The sequence below is a fragment of the Syngnathus floridae genome, chromosome 14, assembly GCF_059516105.1.
Source record: "Syngnathus floridae isolate MCC-2025c chromosome 14, RoL_Sflo_1.0, whole genome shotgun sequence".
In the NCBI taxonomy this organism is placed as follows: Eukaryota; Metazoa; Chordata; class Actinopteri; order Syngnathiformes; family Syngnathidae; genus Syngnathus; species Syngnathus floridae.
In genome coordinates, this window is record NC_142426.1 from 7,573,134 (window position 1) to 7,591,508 (window position 18,375).

Here is an 18,375-nt window from a genome sequence, read left to right on the forward strand (position 1 = left end):
TCTTGAATACATGGTGAAACCTGAAAATAAATATATTAGCCAAAACATTTACCAAAGTGAACCAAAACTATTTTCAACTCGAAAAAACTTTTAATTCAAGTATTTTTATTTTACTTTTTTTTTCAAGTGTCAAGCTCAACACGTTTATTTTCAATTTCAAGTTTTATTTTTTCTAGTATGAGTTTTGTTTTTTCAAGTACAAAACCTTTGACCCCACTCTACTTCATATACATATGTATATGAGATACACGTGCATTCAGTACATAAACCGTGAATATACAAATATATATAAACAGTATAGTACATAAACCGAGATGTGTTCTTTCTATACTATATATTTTGGACAAAATTCAGCTCATAAGAAAGGTTTGGAAAAAAAAGTAGGCATCTTTTCTACAGTTAGACTGCGCCATCTGCAGTTCAAAAGTTGAAACTGCATCCCTAAATTAAAAAAAAAAAGGTATTGCCCATTCATTTGCCTACATGCAAAGAATTTATGAAAGGCTTTGAAATGGCCGTTGGAAACGTTATAGAATTTACATTTCTTGTAATTTGTATTCAAAACATCGGACACCACCCATGCGCGTTACTCAATCGTTGGGTGGGGCTAAGAAATGACGTAACACCAGTCGTTGGTGTCATAAGCATGTGGTTATTCCGAACGACTTCCGTGCTGATAGGCGTACTCGGGAGCAGAGGAGTAACCCGAACAATGGTAAGGCATTTCAACCCAATGCAATCGATTTATCTATTATTACGTCATTAAAGTGATTTATTTACCCACCATTGTCAATGCGCTTGCAACGTTGGGTGACCTGTGCGACTATTTTTAAAACGCGGTGCAACCGAGAAATAGGTCCGACCTCACTACAATATTTCTAGTCCGTGTTTTGTTGTTTATGCATCGATAGCAAATAATGGCTTAGTTATGTCTCAAATGTGCTCTTTTGTCATGCATAATTAACTCTAGTCTGTTGGATTTGTGTAATGCCTACGTTGGGATTTGTGCCATTAGCTTCTTATGCGAAATTGCGCAGCAGTATACTGTACATAGCATCTTTATACAACTTGACCTTTACCCCTTATGCTTCCTCACCTTTATGCAGTGTGCACAAGTGAACGACTGGCAAAATGCCAAGTCCATCTATGAGTTCTCTGCCAAGGATATCGATGGCAATGAGGTGTCTCTAGTAAAATACAGGTGAGATGTCGTGCATGACAATGTATTGCAGAGTTCCCCAATTATTTCTTGCAACATAAGTACAAGCACATGCTTTAGTGGTGGCTGATTGGGGGTACTTGAACGCATCACTACTATTGTGTTTACATTACACTTGGCAGAAAAAAAAAAAAACTGGGGTAAGTAGTCAGAGCTGTTTCTAATATTTTGTTATTTGCCAAGCAGCTACAGTAAATTACATTTTAATATTAGGAACACATTTCAGTATTACCATTGCAATTTTAAAATCGTAATAACTATTCCTGACTTGCCGGTTTGCTGTATGTTTCTGTGACAGGGGTAATGTTTGCATCATTGTAAATGTGGCCTCCAAATGAGGAAAGACCCGCGTAAACTATACTCAGCTTGCGGAAATGCACGCTTCCCTGGCTGAGAAGGGTTTACGCATACTTGGTTTCCCTTGTAACCAGTTTGGAGGGCAGGTAACTACCACTAGCACTTTTAATATATAATATTAACAGAATAACGGATACGTTTTGAAAAAATTGTTTCTTCCTGGTGACGGTTTACAGGAGCCTGGAACTGATGCGGAGATTAAAGAATTTGCCAAAGGCTTCAATGCAAATTTTGACCTCTTCAGTAAAATTGATGTAAACGGAGAGAACGCTCACCCTCTTTGGAAATGGATGAAAGCACAGCCGAAGGGAAAGGGAACCTTAGGAAAGTATGTTTTCCATCGTAAATAGTGCAAACTATTTTTTTTTTTTATCTTGTTATTTCATTGCTAGAAATACAAAACTGATCTGTTTTTCTCTCCCAATGTTTTCACAGTAACATCAAATGGAACTTCACTAAGGTAATTTGTAATATTTTGGTAATATTATTGTTCCTGGGCTTTTTTCCCTGCACACTAATCAGACACATTTTAATTCTTTGACAGTTTCTCATAAACAAAGAGGGACAAGTGGTAAAACGGTACGGCCCAACAGACGATCCCAGCGTAAGTGACACTGTTTTGCATTTGTTCAATCCACAATTTCTATTCATTCGTCTTCTGAACAGCTTATCAATTTATATTTTTCATTTGCAGGTGGTGGAGAAGGATCTGCCTACGTACCTGTAATAACAGCCAATGTCTTCGATCACGAACGGATCTCCCATATGGACTTGAGGGTTATTTGGTGTGCGGATGTGTGGACCAATGATGTCCTGTCTGTGAACCCGATTATTGGGACGGACAGGTCTGATGACTCGGCGTGCAGCTACCTCCAGACGTTCTGCTACACCACCCTACAAGACCATATGAATAAAGATTCCTTAGTGATCTTGCAGCAAAACCAGCCATTCCTTTCTTATGTAATCATTGGTGTTTAGAGCTTTGTGTATATTCGTTATGCCGGCTGCTTGTCTAAAGCCAAAGATGTCGTAGTCCGCTGACGGTCCCAAACTACTGAGAATGGCTTCACTGAAAGCTAAAGGGGTTTCTAGATTGAGATTTAATTTACCAATTTTGCTTTGCATTCACTTGTGAGAATCATAGGGTCTCGGCCGTTAATGTTTAGATTTATCTGTATCCACCAGGTAGAAATTATATTTGTCTGCTGTACTTGCATAACTATCGGTGTTACTTTACAGAGAATTAAATGTCAATAAAAGATGAATTATGTTTTGCTGCACAGTTATTGAGTCAGTCTCAAGAATTTCAAAAGTACAAATGGTGGAAATGATCCAATTACCATTGACCTATAACAATTTATCTCTGTTTCGGTCATTGTTGTGTTTTTCTTTTCTGCATTAAATAACGATTTCATCCTTAAATTTGTTTTTACGTATATGTTGTTCATAGAAATTTGAGAGACTAAGTGCAGCGGGGAGCAGACGCAACTGAGCTTGCGCAATTACTCAGAAAAAGTAGCACGCGACAACAGCGCTCTCTATTGGTAATACGACTGTACTACAACTCCGAAGATTAATACCAAGTGCTTGCACGTTCTCTGCACGCGTCCAATGTTTTCGGACACTTATTTTGCGCTATGATTTTGCATAATCGGATGTATTTAATATTTTTGTGTAATAACACAAACTTAATATCATCGGACATTAAAGCTCTCAACGATTGCAAAACCAACATAAACGGAGATTTTACATAAAAGTAACAAAGATGGCACTGGGAGCAACAAAAGTTGACTAAAAAATAATGACGTATCTGAAAATATATTTATACTTTCTTCCAACAATGACGAGAAATCACTAATGATACAGTTGGATATTATTATGTTCCAAGTCTCATTTTTAAAATTTAACATTCTGCTCTTATTTATATGCGGCGGTTCTCGTAACAGCATGAAATGATGACGTCGAGATTTGACTGAAACTGGATTTGTAACGTTACTGTGCGTGGACGAGCATCCGTCGCGAATCAAGTGACGCGTGGCGAGGTGGCTGCACAATAATGTCACTTTATTTCTCATACTGGCTACCAGTTCCGTTTTATTTAACCACCATTGTGAAAGTTATGTGGGCTGCGGTGCCGAGGTGGTAATGTGACGCTTTCTCCGACCGCCGCATCCGGCTCGGTTGCCGTCATGGAGCTGGACCAAGTGACTGCGGAAACTGGCCGGGGAAATGAGGAGGAGGCTGGGCTCAGTCTGCATCTGGACCTCGCAGACACAGGTGGGAATTTATGCATTTCACGTGTTTGCAAAGACTTTCCATCCATCATACATTGCCTCGTATGCGGTAGTCAATTCGCCATTTTGAAGTGCTGTAATATTTAGTGAGGAAAGGTTTATTCCATTTTTGACATTGAGTGGCTACATTGCGAAGGGTTATCAATATTTGTGAAATAAATTTGCTGAGATTTCATGTGGTTATATTATTATTATCCTTATTATTATTATTATTATTATTATTATCATTATTATTTTTATTATTTATTATCATAATCATGTGAATACACTGATCATGTAAATGATTTCCGAATCAATTTCACCCTAACATTTTAGATGTCCCCTTCAAATGTTTTGCATTAAATATCATATTCATATTAAGAAGCTCAGTAGTACTACCTGAAGAAAATGCTTTCCAATTGGCTCATATTGATGCTATGATTAATTTATAAATCACTGTAACATTAAGTACAGGCTGACAAATAATAATATATAATGACTATAAAAAATAAAACTGTGCATAAATCTGGGAAAAAATGTATTGCACTTAGGTTAAATTAAAAAAAATCTTATAAACAAGCAGTTTTTCAAGATAAAATACACATCTATACTATCTATCTCCAAAGTTAAACACAACTAAATGGCACTTAAGAAGCTGTTGAAATGAATAACACATTAGATTGTTAGATAAAGGCGTATCATAAGTTCACGCACAGCTGGTGTTCTGTTGCAAAATGGCCCAACAGGCTTGTTAAGGATGCTTCCACCCAACACTTGAAAGCTTGGAATAAAACTGCTGGAGGGTAAAACAAGTCGACGGAATGGGTATGTACTGGAATTGTTTATGTGAATACATGCACATGAAACCGGTTCTCGACACCGATCCCTAGTGGATTTAATTCCTCAGCCTCTCCTCATCTTTGCATATCTTTTTTTCCCTCCTCCCTGTCAGATCTTACATAATGCGACATGGAATTATTAGAACATAAACCACACACACTAATCCCTCGTTGCTATCGCTTCAAAGAACCGCTGCAGATATTCAAGCAAAAAAATAAAATAATTCAGAGTATGCGTGGCAGGTTTATGATGTTTAGGTGCAATCATAAATTAAGAGTTACATCAGAGTATATTGAATGTGGAGTGTAAATGTGTGAACCTGCATAACACTGCATAAAATTAGCATCAATTTACCGGATTATTCTTCTTGTGCATGATGCCAAAATGGATTTAAAAACTACAGCAACAGGATGTAAAATATTCCCTCCATTGGTCCAGAAGACTCCTATAATAAGAACATTTACTATAACACTTAGGTCCCTAATATTTGATTTTACAATGTTCAGTTTTCAAACGAGCCAATAGGAAATGGCTTGAAATTTTGTTTTGCTTACACCTCATGACATAAAATTCTTTCTTAACCCCAATCCTCCGTATGGATGTGTGTGTCTACCAAATCTTAATCCTCATTGTTATGCTTGACGGGCTTTGTCTCGGGATTAGGACGCAGGTTTGGACGTCTGGGCGCATTGCTTTACATAGACTTGTACCTTCCCATACTTCAATTGGCTCACATGTTGAGACATTTGCAAATAAAAGATTTATGTGCTTGAAACCGATGATACAAGTGCAAATGTAATAGCACAATTTGCATAATTTGAATAAATGTGATGTTTTTTTATTTTACTGTTTGAATTTGCATATCCACGAAAGAGACGTTGATGTTGATGCCTCAGAGATGAAGCGACATCTGCTACAAATGCTTTGCGTGCCTTAAAAGTTCATTATCCCTACTTTGTACTTAATCTTCGCCCTGGCATGGCCTGAAAAAAAATTACATGACCATGCAGACCAAGCAGTTTGTTGAACTTCGACGTAGATAAAGTTATTTCGTTTCCCTTTGACTTCCTCCACTGCTGCTTTATCAAGCAAGCCAAGTAAGCAACGAGTCATCTTATTAGCTGAACAAACGTCTCGGAATCCTCGTGTCTGGTTGGTTGGCAATGTGATCTTCAGACGTCAGCCAATGGTGACACTAAGATTAAGGAGGAAGTCAATCCAATAGAGTGTTTTCCTTCTCAGGACCAACGTGGTTCTTTTAAGAATAGAAATCCTATAGAGTGTCAACTGCTCTGGTCTGATTCCTTTTTCATTGCTTTTCTGGGAAACATCAAACCTAAACGCGTTTGCTGGTGAGTTGAGTCATAATTTGCTATGAATTAGGTTGCTAAAGTTTTATTTCTGTATACTAGAGCGGAAACAATTCATCAAGTAATTCAAATAATTCGATTGGAAAAAGGCATCAATTAATTTTTCCTCTGGCTCCATGATTTGTTGTGCAGTATCGAAATACATACTGTCCTTATTTTCTAACGGCAAAAGCATGTTTTATCCGATTACTCGATTAATCGATGTAAAAAAAACTCGCTAATTACTCGAATACAAGAATAATCGATAGCTGCACCCGTATTGTATACATACCAATATTTGTAACAGTGATTTTGACTGTAGAAAATTAATTAGTACAGGCAGGTGGTATATTGATTAAAAAAAATCTTGATTCTATAAAGGCGTTTCGGACAATCATGCAAGAGTCAGGCACCATTGACCTCACAAAAATTCCTACGACAGATCAAACTTGTTTTTATTCCTGTTGTCCATTTTGCAGCCAAATCCATTTGTCCCTTTGTGTACTTTGATTGGAGGGCCTTTGAAAGTAGTAGTGCGATGATATTTGTCATGTACAAACCGAAGTGGGAAGCAGGTGAATAAATATTGAACTCGACTATGTTACCAGTTACATCTGGACAAATAGATGCCGCCTGATTCTACAAACAATTATTAACATTTGCCCTTGTATTTTCCCTTCTGTCCGTGTAGATCCAGCCAAAAAGTGTCAAGCAGAGGTGAGTGTTCCACCTCATGCCCGTATAGGTTAAAGTCTGAAATGAAAAGATGGCTATGTTTCGATACAGATGCCGTCCCCATTTGGAGCAGGCCAAGCTCACGAGAAGAAAATCGGCCACAGGAGAGTCGATGCCTCAGGAGAGACAACGTACAAGAAGGTTGCCATTTTTATCCTTCTGTTTGCATTTCGTTCCATGGAACTATTCAACATTTTATTTTATTTTTTTCATGCCGCCCCCAGACCTCCTCCTCTGCCTTAAAAGGAGCCATCCAACTGGGTATTGGCTATACGGTTGGCAATCTCAGCTCCAAGCCCGAGAGAGACGTGCTCATGCAGGACTTCTATGTGGTGGAAAGTATCTTCTTCCCCAGGTGGCTTTTTTACGAATGGCACAGGAAACATTTTAGCTAGCGCGGTGTCTAATCCACTTTTGTTTTCATCGCAGCGAGGGCAGCAACCTTACACCGGCCCATCACTTTCCAGACTTCAGGTTTAAAACCTACGCCCCCGTGGCTTTCCGCTACTTCAGGGAACTGTTTGGAATCCGGCCAGATGACTACCTGGTAATGTTTTTTTTATTTGGGTGAAGTAGAAAAAGCAATTAATTTGAACCATTTTAACCAGTAAAATAATCGATTTGAATAATTGAAAATCGAGGTGTTCCAAAACTTTTGAGCAGGCGTTTTAATTTGTTGCACGGCAAAGCATCAAAACAGCATTTTTAATCATCACCGCTTCAAGCACCAATTAACAAGGCTTGAACTCATCATTTAATCCACTTCACAGATCTGCACAATTTTCTTTCACGCGCTTGATAAACTTCAAGATAGCAGTGTAATCGCTCTCATTCGATCTTGAGCTAAATATAATTTAGATTTGTGGGAACTTTAAGTTATCAAATAAAACACCCATGCACATTTGCATACATGTGCAAACACACGCTGCACAAGTCTTTAAGCTCATGCGGTCTCGTTGTGCCAGAGGAAGATTAGCAGACTAATGCTCCCTTTTTTTAAACTCAACCAAGAGCAATACACTTTCTGTCCTTTGCATTCGCTCGCTCAGTTTTAATAAAGCTGTCAAAATATTAAATCCTGCTAAAAAATAAATAAATCAAGGTGTGTCCTTGCTTCAGTTTGACATTACATTTCTGCTTCTTTCCAGTATTCCCTTTGTAATGAGCCACTGATCGAGTTGACCAATCCAGGAGCGAGCGGCTCCATTTTCTACGTAACACGCGATGATGAGTTCATTATCAAAACTGTCCAACACAAGGAGGCGGAGTTTCTACAAAAACTGCTTCCTGGCTACTACATGGTAAGTCCCACGTCAACACACTCAGTTGCCATTGGTTACCAAAAGTTGTCATTCCTAAGTGAGCTGCATCAAGTTGTGTGTCGGAGGGGTTGGACCAAGCTAAGTACTCCTTAACAGACTTAGCAGAACCGCAGCATGAGCTAAGACCTCGTGAATGTGTCACGCTGTCCGGCAGGTGCTCGGAAACAAATGTTCTCAAATGTTACCTTGAAGCTCAAAAATATTTTTTGTGATTAGTATATGTCATGTACATAAAATTGAAGAATACAGATTTTTTTTTAATTTCTACATTTTCACTGCCCTCCCCAGAACTTGAACCAGAACCCTCGGACATTGCTGCCAAAGTTCTTTGGCCTCTACTGTGTCCAGTGCGGGGGTAAAAACATCCGACTTGTTGTGATGAACAATATTTTACCGCGCTCTGTACGCATGCACCTTAAATTCGACTTGAAGGGCTCCACTTATAAGAGGCGAGCGTCGAAAAAAGAGCGGGAGAAAACCAAACCCACTTTTAAAGATCTGGACTTCCTGAGTGACGTTCCCGAGGGTCTCAGTCTGGACCAGGACACGTACAATGCTTTGGTCAAAACCCTGCAAAGAGACTGTCTGGTAAGACTTTTGCGTTCTTCTCAGGAAGTAAAGAAACATCCAAACTTCTTCAACTTATTCTTTTCATGTCAGGTCCTGGAGAGTTTCAAGATAATGGACTACAGTTTGCTCCTCGGAGTCCATAACAAGTCACAAGCACAGAGAGAACGTCAGTCCCAAGGTTCGCCAGCAGGTGGCGTGGATGAAATGCGGCCTGCTGCTCAGAAAGCTCTGTACTCCACTGCAATTGAGTCCATACAGGGAGGGTCCACATGCAGGGAAACTCTCGATCATGATGACACGTAGGTCTCACAAAAACCTTATCTACACACACACATGCACACACACACACTGAATGATAACTTCCCCCTCTATTGCAGAATGGGTGGTATTCCAGCCGTGGGAGTCAAAGGAGAGCCCCTCCTCCTGTTCGTCGGCATCATCGACATTCTGCAGTCCTATCGGTATAAGTCGCGCATTTTAATGATTCATTTACTATTGATGCCTAAAGTCAGTCACTTTGAGACATTGTGAGAATTTCAACAACGTTATAGGACATTGTGTTTTAGATGTCAGTCATTTTGGAAAGCCCTTGACTCTTTTTAATCAACTAAATCCTATTTTAGTACCTTTTTTATTGCCAAGTTACCCACTGCCTATTGACTGATTTATTTATTTTTTTTCTACGAGACCCATCGTCAGATTTTTGCTTTGTTTTTTTCCTGCTCATTCTGTAATGCCCTAAGATGCCACAAGATGGTGCCAAAGTATAGGCCAAAAAGGCAAGCAGTAAATGCTGTCAAAGAAATTTTCTTCAAGCTAAGTTTCGCCTGGGTTGTTATTAGAAGTTACAAGGAGTTACAGTTTTTGTGTTTCCTGAAATGCCTTAAGTTGTCACAAGATGGCGCCAAAACACTGTTTAAATATGAAAGTAGCGCGTACTGTAATAAGACTTCGGCTGCTGTTAAAATTACACGTCAGGAATTTCAATCAATCTCGTCTACATTGCACATTACAAATAGATGAGAGCTAACGAAATCAACCCAGCCCTGTACGACCTGTAATAAAATCTAAAGTGTGACTTTTAGCACTTTGCTTCACATAAGTTAGCAATTAATGCTTTGGATAAATTGAGAGAGTTGACCTAAATTATTCAATTATCTTCCAGCTTGATTAAGAAATTGGAGCACTCCTGGAAGTCTCTCATCCACGATGGGGTGAGTAGATTTCCGTCTCACGTAGCACTCAAACAAATCAAGCTAATAAAACTGCAACTGCCTCATTTCTTTTAGTATGTCTTTTATGCAGTACACATAAAATACCGCTCTGATATCAGTCGTTTGTTTCCCTAACGATCCTCAGGACACAGTATCCGTTCACAGGCCGGGTTTCTACGCCGAGCGTTTCTACAAATTTTGTAGCGCCGTCGTCTTCAGGAAGAGCTGCTGTGAGTTTGAAAAAAATAAAATAAAAAGCTGCATTGAGCTTTAATAACTAAGATGATTTCTTTTCGCAGCATTGAGACCATCTCCTTCAAAGAGAGGTCGAGGAACTCTCGCCATGTTAAAATCCGGGTCGGCCGGCCAGCGTCCGTCGCAAAACGACGAGAGGCAGGAAAACCTGGAGAGCCTGCGAGGACCTCACAGCTTCCTCATGCTGGAGGACAGTGGTAGGACTTCTTCAACATGTGTTTTCAGAGCAGTCTCATATAAATCCCAAAATAATCTCTGAGCAACTTGACAGCTATCATGAGTCGTAAAACTAAAAAGATTAAGGGCTCTTTTTTTTTTATTGCTTTGTATTTGCATTGTTTCATTCTGAACTTTGGCACGCCAACTTTAAATCCTCCCCACTTGAGTGTTCCATTTTCTGTTTAAATGGGATAAAGTCAACCTTTATTGATCTTCTGGAGAAAGAACAGCTCAGCAGCAGCAAGCAGCAAGCAGCAGTGCCAACAAAATAAAGTACAAGCAAAACTTTCCCAAACTAAAAGTGCACTCTTAGGATGCTTATGCCTAAGCCATTTTAATCATTTTTTTATTTTATTTTTTCCTTAATATTTATACAATGGTAGGTTTTTGTATGTTCTTCATGTAGTTTTTATCCCAAAACGTTCACAGCTCAACGCTCATAAATTCCACCTTGTCAGTTGTGTAACCAGACAGACTACATGCTTGCTGGGCACACTAGAACATTGCAAGCTTTCCAAATTTTACCCCGTCTGTATAAATTCCAGAGCTGTCATCGGCCGTTCTGCAATCGCGCTTAAGAATCTAAGCCGGAGGAATAAAAAAACTACCCTGTGCTTGTGTCGCTCTGCTAAGCTGGGTCCAAATGACCCATCAGTGCTTCTCAAAATAGCTTTTAGGTTCCTCATCATAATCATATCCTCTTCTGTTTGCCAATTAGGGAGAGAGCCGCCTTGCACGCCTCCCTCTTTTGAAGACGCCACCACGGCATCAATCGCCACCACGCTCTCCTCGAACAACTCCTTACCCACCACCACCCCCTTCGATACACCCGAGCACCCGCGCTGCAGGAAACAAATGCTCTCACCCAATATGGCCAAGTAAGAAAAAAAAACAATTAAAAAAATTAGCAATCATTAATATTCTTGTTGTATAATTTTAGGCTCCACAAAGAGATTGTCGACGTTCATGAGAAGAGACAGGAGACCATAACGGTAGAGGTTGAGCTCAGGTACACACCGTTTTTATATGTGATAACATCAAGAGGTGTCTAGTGATGAATAATGATATCCATTTTTTTTTGTGCACAGTAAAATTCCATCCAGCACTGAGCTGACACAGAAGACCGAAGCGAGCTCGCCAGCTGACAATCAGCCCAGCTTCATTCCTCCTCCTTTCACTGCGCATTACTCGTCGACGCTTCCTCCCACCTTCCTGTCCTCCTCCGCCACTGCTCAATCAGCTTGCCAGTCCTCCTCCACACTTTCCTCTTCCATCCGCCCCTCCACCGAAGCACTCACCTCCCCCCTCACACGCGCGGCGACCCCTCGCACGCAAGCTACACGTTCCGCTTCGGCGAGCCCTCCGGCCCCAACCGCACTGCAGCCGTCCTCGGCGTTTACCCCCATCCGTCCCGCGTCCCCTCACGCCTCCACGCAAAGTTCGTCTCCCCACCACCCTGCAGGCAAACCAATGAGCAATCAGCTGTCCGTCTCCAGCAGCCACAACTCACTGGATGGGGAGGTGCAAGTTTCTGATATCTACTTTGTAAGTCCTTTTGTACTTCTGTCATTTTGTTCGACTTGAAGAAAATCCCACTTCACAAAGAGTTGGAAATGGAAGCAGTGATTTTTGGCACTCTAGATCAGAAGTCACTAGAATGGCCCGGCATCAACCAAACCGCTTCTAAAAATAGCACGGAAGGGCAATATTGTGTTTGCAGACTGCTGGTCTAGTAGCCAAATTTTTCTTCCTTTTGTTCATTGTTATTGTCTCGCCGGTGAAATTGAGTGAAAATCCATCTTTGCTTCTTTTGCTCTGCTGGGTCTCCTTGCAGTGGCTCAGTCAGGACAGCGTGATAGAGTTATGATGGTGAGAAGGAAGGAGAGCTTGCGTTACGGTGTGCACGCACTTAAGGGGAGTTTCTCAAGCATGAGGCTGCCTCTGCTGCCAGCGCTTGTCGTTTTGAACGTGTCAGCAAAAAAAAAGGGGGGAAAAAAGGCTCCTTCACTTGCATGATGTATGTCAACCTGCATTCATGCAACCATCATTCGTACAGTTTTTATCCATTTCATTTTTTTTCTTTTATAATTCTACATCGATTTTTCTGTGTATGTGTGAATCCATTCATCTATTTGTCCATCAGTATGCAGATGGAAGATATTGGGTGTACTCTCCCGTTCTTGGCCGTCGTAAGCTAAACTCTAGCTCGAGTTACACCGTAAGTCACCAGCATGATAGTTTGAGTTCTGGACTGATCGTGCGTAGCTGCACACGACAATAGGAGAGAAGCGCGCAGATTTATTTGTGGCTCTTCAGAAGTTGTCAAATATTCTGAATGAATTGTAAATTCTCTCTTCTGAAGGGCCGCGATCTTGCGACATTTCAGTTATGCCGTGTTAAGAGTTTTATGTTGTGTTTGTATTAGCTTCTTTAGAGATGTAGTGGCTTTTAAGCACGCCTGAGCAGACCTAGCTTATTAGCAGCAACTGAATCTTCTACCCCAAAGTGAACAAGTCACATCATAATTAAAGCTGCACATGAGAAGTTGGCTTCCTATTATCCCACACATCTGTAATAATTCATAAATCTACTACTACTGAAGAAAAATAAAAAGTGTGATCATTAAAAAAACTATTTGCAGCTTTAAATGAAACTGTGACAAGGAATATCTTTGCTTTTTAAGGCTTTTTGTCATCTCTCATTTCCTGCATGACTGTCCTACTCCTTTCTCTTATTGCTGCCCTCTGCTGGTCAAATTTGGTAACGTCAGACTCAGGACGACCAGAGCTGTGTGCATTCTCCTCATTCCAGCTCTGAGGATGACTCATGAGGAACGTCAGACAGTAAGTGTACATCATCCATCCATCCATCCATCCATCCATCCATCCATCCATCCATCCATCCATCCATCCATCCATCCATCCATCCCTCTTTCGACTACGCTTCTCAAGATTTCCTGATTATTGCCTCCTTTACTCCATCCATCCATCCATCCATCCATCGACTACGCTTCTCAAGATTTCCTGATTATTGCCTCCTTTACTTCATTTGTCTTTCAGTCGCTCAGAGAGGAGCAGCGAGAAGCAAGAAGAGTGTGAAACGAGCTCGCAAGTTGTCGATCGAACTGATACAGTACTCCTCTGCATTGATGCTGAGGACTTAGGTTGCATGTGGAATTTTGTAACTGTGATTCAGATCGACCTTAAAAGCATTTAGTCCAAATGATGCTCATACTGTACATAAAGGAAAATACATACTCAGTCATTCATAGAAATACACATATAAAAACAAAATATAAAAGTAAGAAGAGAAAATTCTCAGAGATGAAATTCCAGACAATTTAGAGTGGTGCAAAAAAATTATATTGATCAATATGCTGGCTATGCAAATGGACTATTTATTTTTTTAGCAACATAAACATCCAGGATGTATTGGTTATTTATTGCACTTTATTATTGCACTTTTAAAAATATATCGTTTTTCAATCAACACCTATTGTATTTTTATTTTATTTTGTCATAACTGTTATAGGGAGATATTGTTGCAATGTCTACTGGTCCAATGTTAAACATGCCTTATTGACTGTCACATTTCGATCTGCAATATTATGTGAAAAAGATTTTTCTAGTTTTCAATGAAAGCATGATAAAGATGGCAAACATCCTTTGACAAAGTGTTAAGTCAAACATTTTTGTGAATGTGTGCAAACCAATAAAAAAATGGCCAATTAAAAAAAAAAAAAAAACATACCTGCATGGAGCATTGGCCAGCATTGAAGAGTCCTTCCCGATGTGATGACGCTGATATTCGGCTTGCCTCTGTGGTTGATGCCGCTCCAGTCTTCAGCAACCCCAAACATTTGTCCTCATCCGGAATTTCCAAACGATCCCCGCAAAAAACAATCCAAAATTAATCCAATCCTGGGGCTGATAAATAGTGTTAACTAAAATGCACTTGCATTTGAAAGTAAGTACAGTTGGTGGTGAAGGTATAAAAAAAAAACGTGCAGGTTTATTTTCCCAAACGAACAAATAACTTTTAAAAAACCCAAAACACTGGTTGACGTTTGACACAGCCGGCAATTGTTGGCTTCCTGTCAAGCCCTGCCATGTTCAAGACAACCTCGGGTTTTATTCTAGGCTTCCCAGGACAATGCATGACAATGCATGAGAGTCTCTCTTGTGGCATGGAGGTAAATTACATCAACGCAAAACTAATGCAAAAGAACAAAAAAAAAATAAAAAAAGGCTCATACATCCTTGTTTTCAGATGTCATGGAAAAAAAAATGTTAACAAATGTTTGTTAATGTAAGTCTATGTATGCTTCCATACGTATAAATGATATCTTGACAGAAATTGTAACTGTGCAGTACTCTATTGATGTTATTTTTTATTTATTTATCATTATTTACTTTTGTTCCTTTCCTGCACACACGCTGAATATATAGAGAATGTAGTAAATAAAGAGCATGTAAATATACTTCAAATAATGTATTCTTTTGTAACGAACAACAAGCTAATATCTGTTCGATTTTTTTCATTGCCTCACCCAATGAAAATCTACGAGAATCAATAACAAAATCAAGCAATAAGTATTGATAATGGAATTCTTTTCAACTCCCATAACAATCCACAGAGGTTTGTGTGTGTATGTGTGTGTTTGAGAGTGTGTGAGGAGACAAAAGTCGAGAGCGAGCAAGCCGGCTCAGATCAAGGGTACCTTTCTAAATGTCTTCGAGTGGAGGACCAAGGCTCACCTACGCAGAATGGCTTCCCTCACCTCTCCTTGCCTCCTCTTCAGTCATCTCCAGCTATTCTCAGAGAGTGTGAAGCTAACTTGGCATAAAAACCTGCAGTCGGTTGTGATCTTCTACTTCTGTACGTTGCTTGGCAAAGTGGGCAAGATGTGTGTGTGTCTACCCTCTCTCACACACACATAGTGCTCAAAACTCAGTGTCTTACGGCACTGTTTATCTCTAGCAGCATGAAGAAAACAGCACCATTGATTTCTAATCCTAATCCCCCTCTACCAGCCTGCTACTATTGATCATCTATCCATCCATTAATGAAATAGGAGTGAAGGGCCGATGAAGGACAAACCCAACATATCGGTGCGTGTCTTTTGTCTGCAGCCAAGCGTCCCCTGTCACTTCCACATTTGGCGCCGAGAAGAATACATACAAGCGTTCACTTTGGATGAGGATTACCATCTGAGCCGCTTTGCCTGAATATTGAACGTCCATGATATGGATGAATGCGCTAAACATACAGAGGCGCACTCATGTAAATCCTCAGGATTCAATTTCAGTTCCAAAACAACGTGACAGTATGTTGTGTGATAACAAGTGATTTCCTCCTCGATGGTGATTGCATAGCATTTCAGGATCATTTTCTCCGATCCTAAAACAACACGAGTGAAGCTGTGCAGATAGAAGGTAATTGTGTCTAATAATGTGTGCTCACTCTCAGTGGTCTTGCTGTGATTGCTTTAAATTCCCTTTGAGCGCTTCAGGCACACATTTAAGGATTCAGCATGGTCAGCATCAAGATGAGGTAAAGTATCTGCAGTGGATACATGCTATCTGCATTGAGGGTGGGGGTACAGTAATAATTAATTGGGTAGAAAAAGCCTTACTGTAGTTGGCCTTTAAAAAAAACAAATTCTAAACATGGTAGGAGACCCCGGGGACGACCCAGGACGCGCTGGAGAGACTATGTCACTCAGCTGGCCTGGGAACGCCTTGGGATCCCCCGGGATGAGCTGGATGAAGTGGCTGAGGAGAGGGAAGTCTGGGAGTCCCTCCTGAAGCTGCTGCCCCCGCGACCCGACCCTGGATAAGCGGAAGAAGATGTCATGGATGGATGATCATTTTTATAATTTTTTTTTTTTTTTTTTTAAAGCCATAGCTTCTTTTGGAGGGCCATTATGACTGTCAACCCAAATAAATGTATGAGCACCTAATATTATATACAATAAAAGCTACAAAACAAACTGACAACTCGTTTTCAAATCAGACGAGTAAAAACTGGTCAAATATTAAAAAAAAGAAGATATTATTAAAAGTGAAGACAATTTGCAATTCTAGTAATGACACGAATTTGCTGTACAATTTGTCTTCGCGGGCCACATAAAATGATGTGGTGGGCCGTATCTGGCCCCCGGGCCTTGAGTTTGACACCTTTTTTTTTTTTTTACTATTTCATTCTTTCGCCTCAAAGAATCATTATAAAGGACATAATGCTATTTAAAATGCAATTTTTTGTGTTAATATTATTTTAGTTTAGTTCCCAATTAACTTTACCCACCGTTGGCCACTAGCCATGGGGAGAGACACCAAAAATGAGATCATTGATTTTCTCCATGGGGGTTTCTGATCCGTCATGCTGCTAAGCTTTGGAACACTGCAGGGCATCGTGCATCATCTCGTTTTTCAGAGCCATCACCTCCCCTCCCTGAAAACTTCCACGCTTCCTTGACCTGTCACCTCATGAGACACAAAGCATTATTTGGATCGCAGACAATGGGTTCACAAAGTTGCCCAACTTCAACCGAACATTTTCCAACAATTTTTACTCTCAAAATCTCTGTCACTGAAGTTGGCAAGTAAAACGCTGCATTTATGCAGGTAGTTGGTGGAGGTCAAAACAGAGGTGGAACCAGAGTAAATATTGGAATTGCGTGGCCGGGAGCATGACTCCCAATTAATGCTAATGTTGCTACTCTCCTACGAATGTGTAAACAGGCCAGATGCTTTGCTCACAACTGCCAAGCACATGAGGTGATAATGTGTCAATGTTATGTTTGCACATTTTTCCGCAGCAAGCTGGTTGACTTACAACAGTGTTAAAAAAAAAAGACACACCTAACAAAACTAACCACTATTCTCCTCCACCATCAGTTTATTTTATGACGACTTTTCCTTTCCAAGATGAAAAACTAATTTAGAATCGATGTAGAATATGTCAGATTGAAACTGTTTTGAAACCATTAGTCTGTGTGAATACGAAAAGAGCTTGTGAGGAAACACCTGCTGTTGATGTTGGAGATCCCAAGCTGCCGTCTGCACTGTTTGCCCAACGACTTGTAGGATTAATGTTAATCGCTGCGCTATTCCTTTCGGGATCCGTGAGGAAACAATCATGGAGGCCCACTTTTCACAAGCTTCATTGTTTCACACCTTCGAATCACATGCACATTGTAAACTTAATTTTAATCTGTCATGTGAGGCTGAAAATAATCAAACTAGACAAAAACACCTTTGATTTACATGTCATTCGCTTCAACATCCATCCATCCATCCATCCATCCATCCATCCATCCATCCATCCATCCATCCATCCATCCATCCATCCATCCATCCATCCATCCATCCATCCATCCATCCATCCATCCATCCATCCATCCATCCATCCATCCATCCATTTTTATGCTTCCCTGGCAAAAATGATGACATCAACAACAAGAACTTAAAAATGCACACCACTGCAAAAAAAAAAAAAAAAAAAGACAAAAAAGAAAAACACCCCGCCGGGGTTGTTTTTCTCCAAGTGGGTAATAATGACTGCAGCAGAAGAAGTCATTATGAGCAGGCTAATGCGTGTCAGATGCTACCTGTCCAAAACAGCAGCAGCAGGGGAGAGCGAGAAAAGACTTGTGTGCCCGGCTTGCATAATGAGAGAGACACACGGCCTGCCATGCTGGACAGCTGCGTGTAAAAGTGCATCCTCAGCCTCACTCCTTGCCCGCTGAAGTGTTTCTTGGCGGTCGTTTTCCAGAAATACACACACAGCTTTGTCAGGGTTGCCGTGGGAATGCCTGCGGCATTGTGTCCGTCTTTGAGGGTGCTGCCTTTAATCCTGAAACAAATCTCGACTTTGTGTTGTGTGTCTGCGGCCGTGTGCTAGCGAGCGTGCCCGTGTACAAAACTCAATCTCACAGCCATTAAGTTACGGCTGGCTGTGCAGCAAAGACGCCCCGCTGCCACTCCCACATGGAAGAGCAGGCAGGATTAGCCGGATCCA

The 18,375-nt window shown here is 40.5% G+C and overlaps 2 protein-coding genes and 1 long non-coding RNA gene across 7 annotated transcripts; 2 read left to right on the forward strand and 1 right to left on the reverse strand.

Moving 5' to 3' along the window:
• The first annotated feature begins 565 nt into the window (after positions 1-565).
• On the forward strand, positions 566-2,846 carry gpx4b (glutathione peroxidase 4b). The gene is made up of 7 exons (XM_088397098.1): positions 566-715; positions 1,107-1,201; positions 1,518-1,662; positions 1,753-1,904; positions 2,012-2,036; positions 2,121-2,180; positions 2,271-2,846. Exons 1-7 carry the CDS (start codon positions 647-649, stop codon positions 2,301-2,303), a joined length of 579 nt encoding a protein of 192 aa, XP_088253224.1. The 5' UTR covers positions 566-646; the 3' UTR covers positions 2,304-2,846.
• A 691-nt stretch (positions 2,847-3,537) lies between these two features.
• LOC148387457 (phosphatidylinositol 4-phosphate 5-kinase type-1 gamma-like) lies at positions 3,538-14,026 on the forward strand. Of its 5 annotated transcripts, none has more exons than XM_088396992.1 (18): positions 3,538-3,853; positions 6,730-6,755; positions 6,825-6,914; positions 6,998-7,128; positions 7,203-7,320; positions 7,922-8,074; positions 8,384-8,683; positions 8,756-8,964; positions 9,043-9,126; positions 9,831-9,879; positions 10,025-10,109; positions 10,179-10,331; positions 11,072-11,231; positions 11,294-11,362; positions 11,442-11,898; positions 12,497-12,571; positions 13,124-13,196; positions 13,413-14,026. In XM_088396992.1, the coding sequence occupies exons 1-17, from the start codon at positions 3,766-3,768 to the stop codon at positions 13,181-13,183; spliced, it is 2,307 nt and encodes a 768-aa protein (XP_088253118.1). In that variant the 5' UTR covers positions 3,538-3,765; the 3' UTR covers positions 13,184-13,196; positions 13,413-14,026. The 5 variants fall into 5 exon arrangements, 3 of the variants coding, with proteins under 3 accessions (XP_088253118.1, XP_088253119.1, XP_088253120.1); XR_015862732.1 differs by lacking the exon at positions 12,497-12,571 and adding an exon at positions 12,188-12,222 and having other exon boundaries at positions 3,539-3,853; XM_088396994.1 differs by lacking the exon at positions 3,538-3,853 and adding an exon at positions 5,912-6,041.
• A 3,475-nt stretch (positions 14,027-17,501) lies between these two features.
• On the reverse strand, positions 17,502-18,284 carry LOC148387458 (uncharacterized). Its single transcript, XR_015862414.1, has 2 exons — positions 17,966-18,284; positions 17,502-17,531 (listed from the first exon to the last, which is right to left on the reverse strand). It is a non-coding gene; the product is annotated as an uncharacterized LOC148387458 (long non-coding RNA).
• Positions 18,285-18,375: the final 91 nt, after the last annotated feature.

What these genes read in the sequence shown, in the direction of transcription:
- LOC148387457 (XM_088396992.1), top strand. Translation starts at nt 3,766, where the DNA reads ATGGAGCTGGACCAAGTGACTGCGGAAACTGGCCGGGGAAATGAGGAG. An exon ending in TCTGGACCTCGCAGACACAG is followed by an intron (nt 3,854 to 6,729) that starts GTGGGAATTTAT and finishes CTGTCCGTGTAG; the next exon opens with ATCCAGCCAAAAAGTGTCAA. An exon ending in GAAAGTATCTTCTTCCCCAG is followed by an intron (nt 7,129 to 7,202) that starts GTGGCTTTTTTA and finishes TTTTCATCGCAG; the next exon opens with CGAGGGCAGCAACCTTACAC.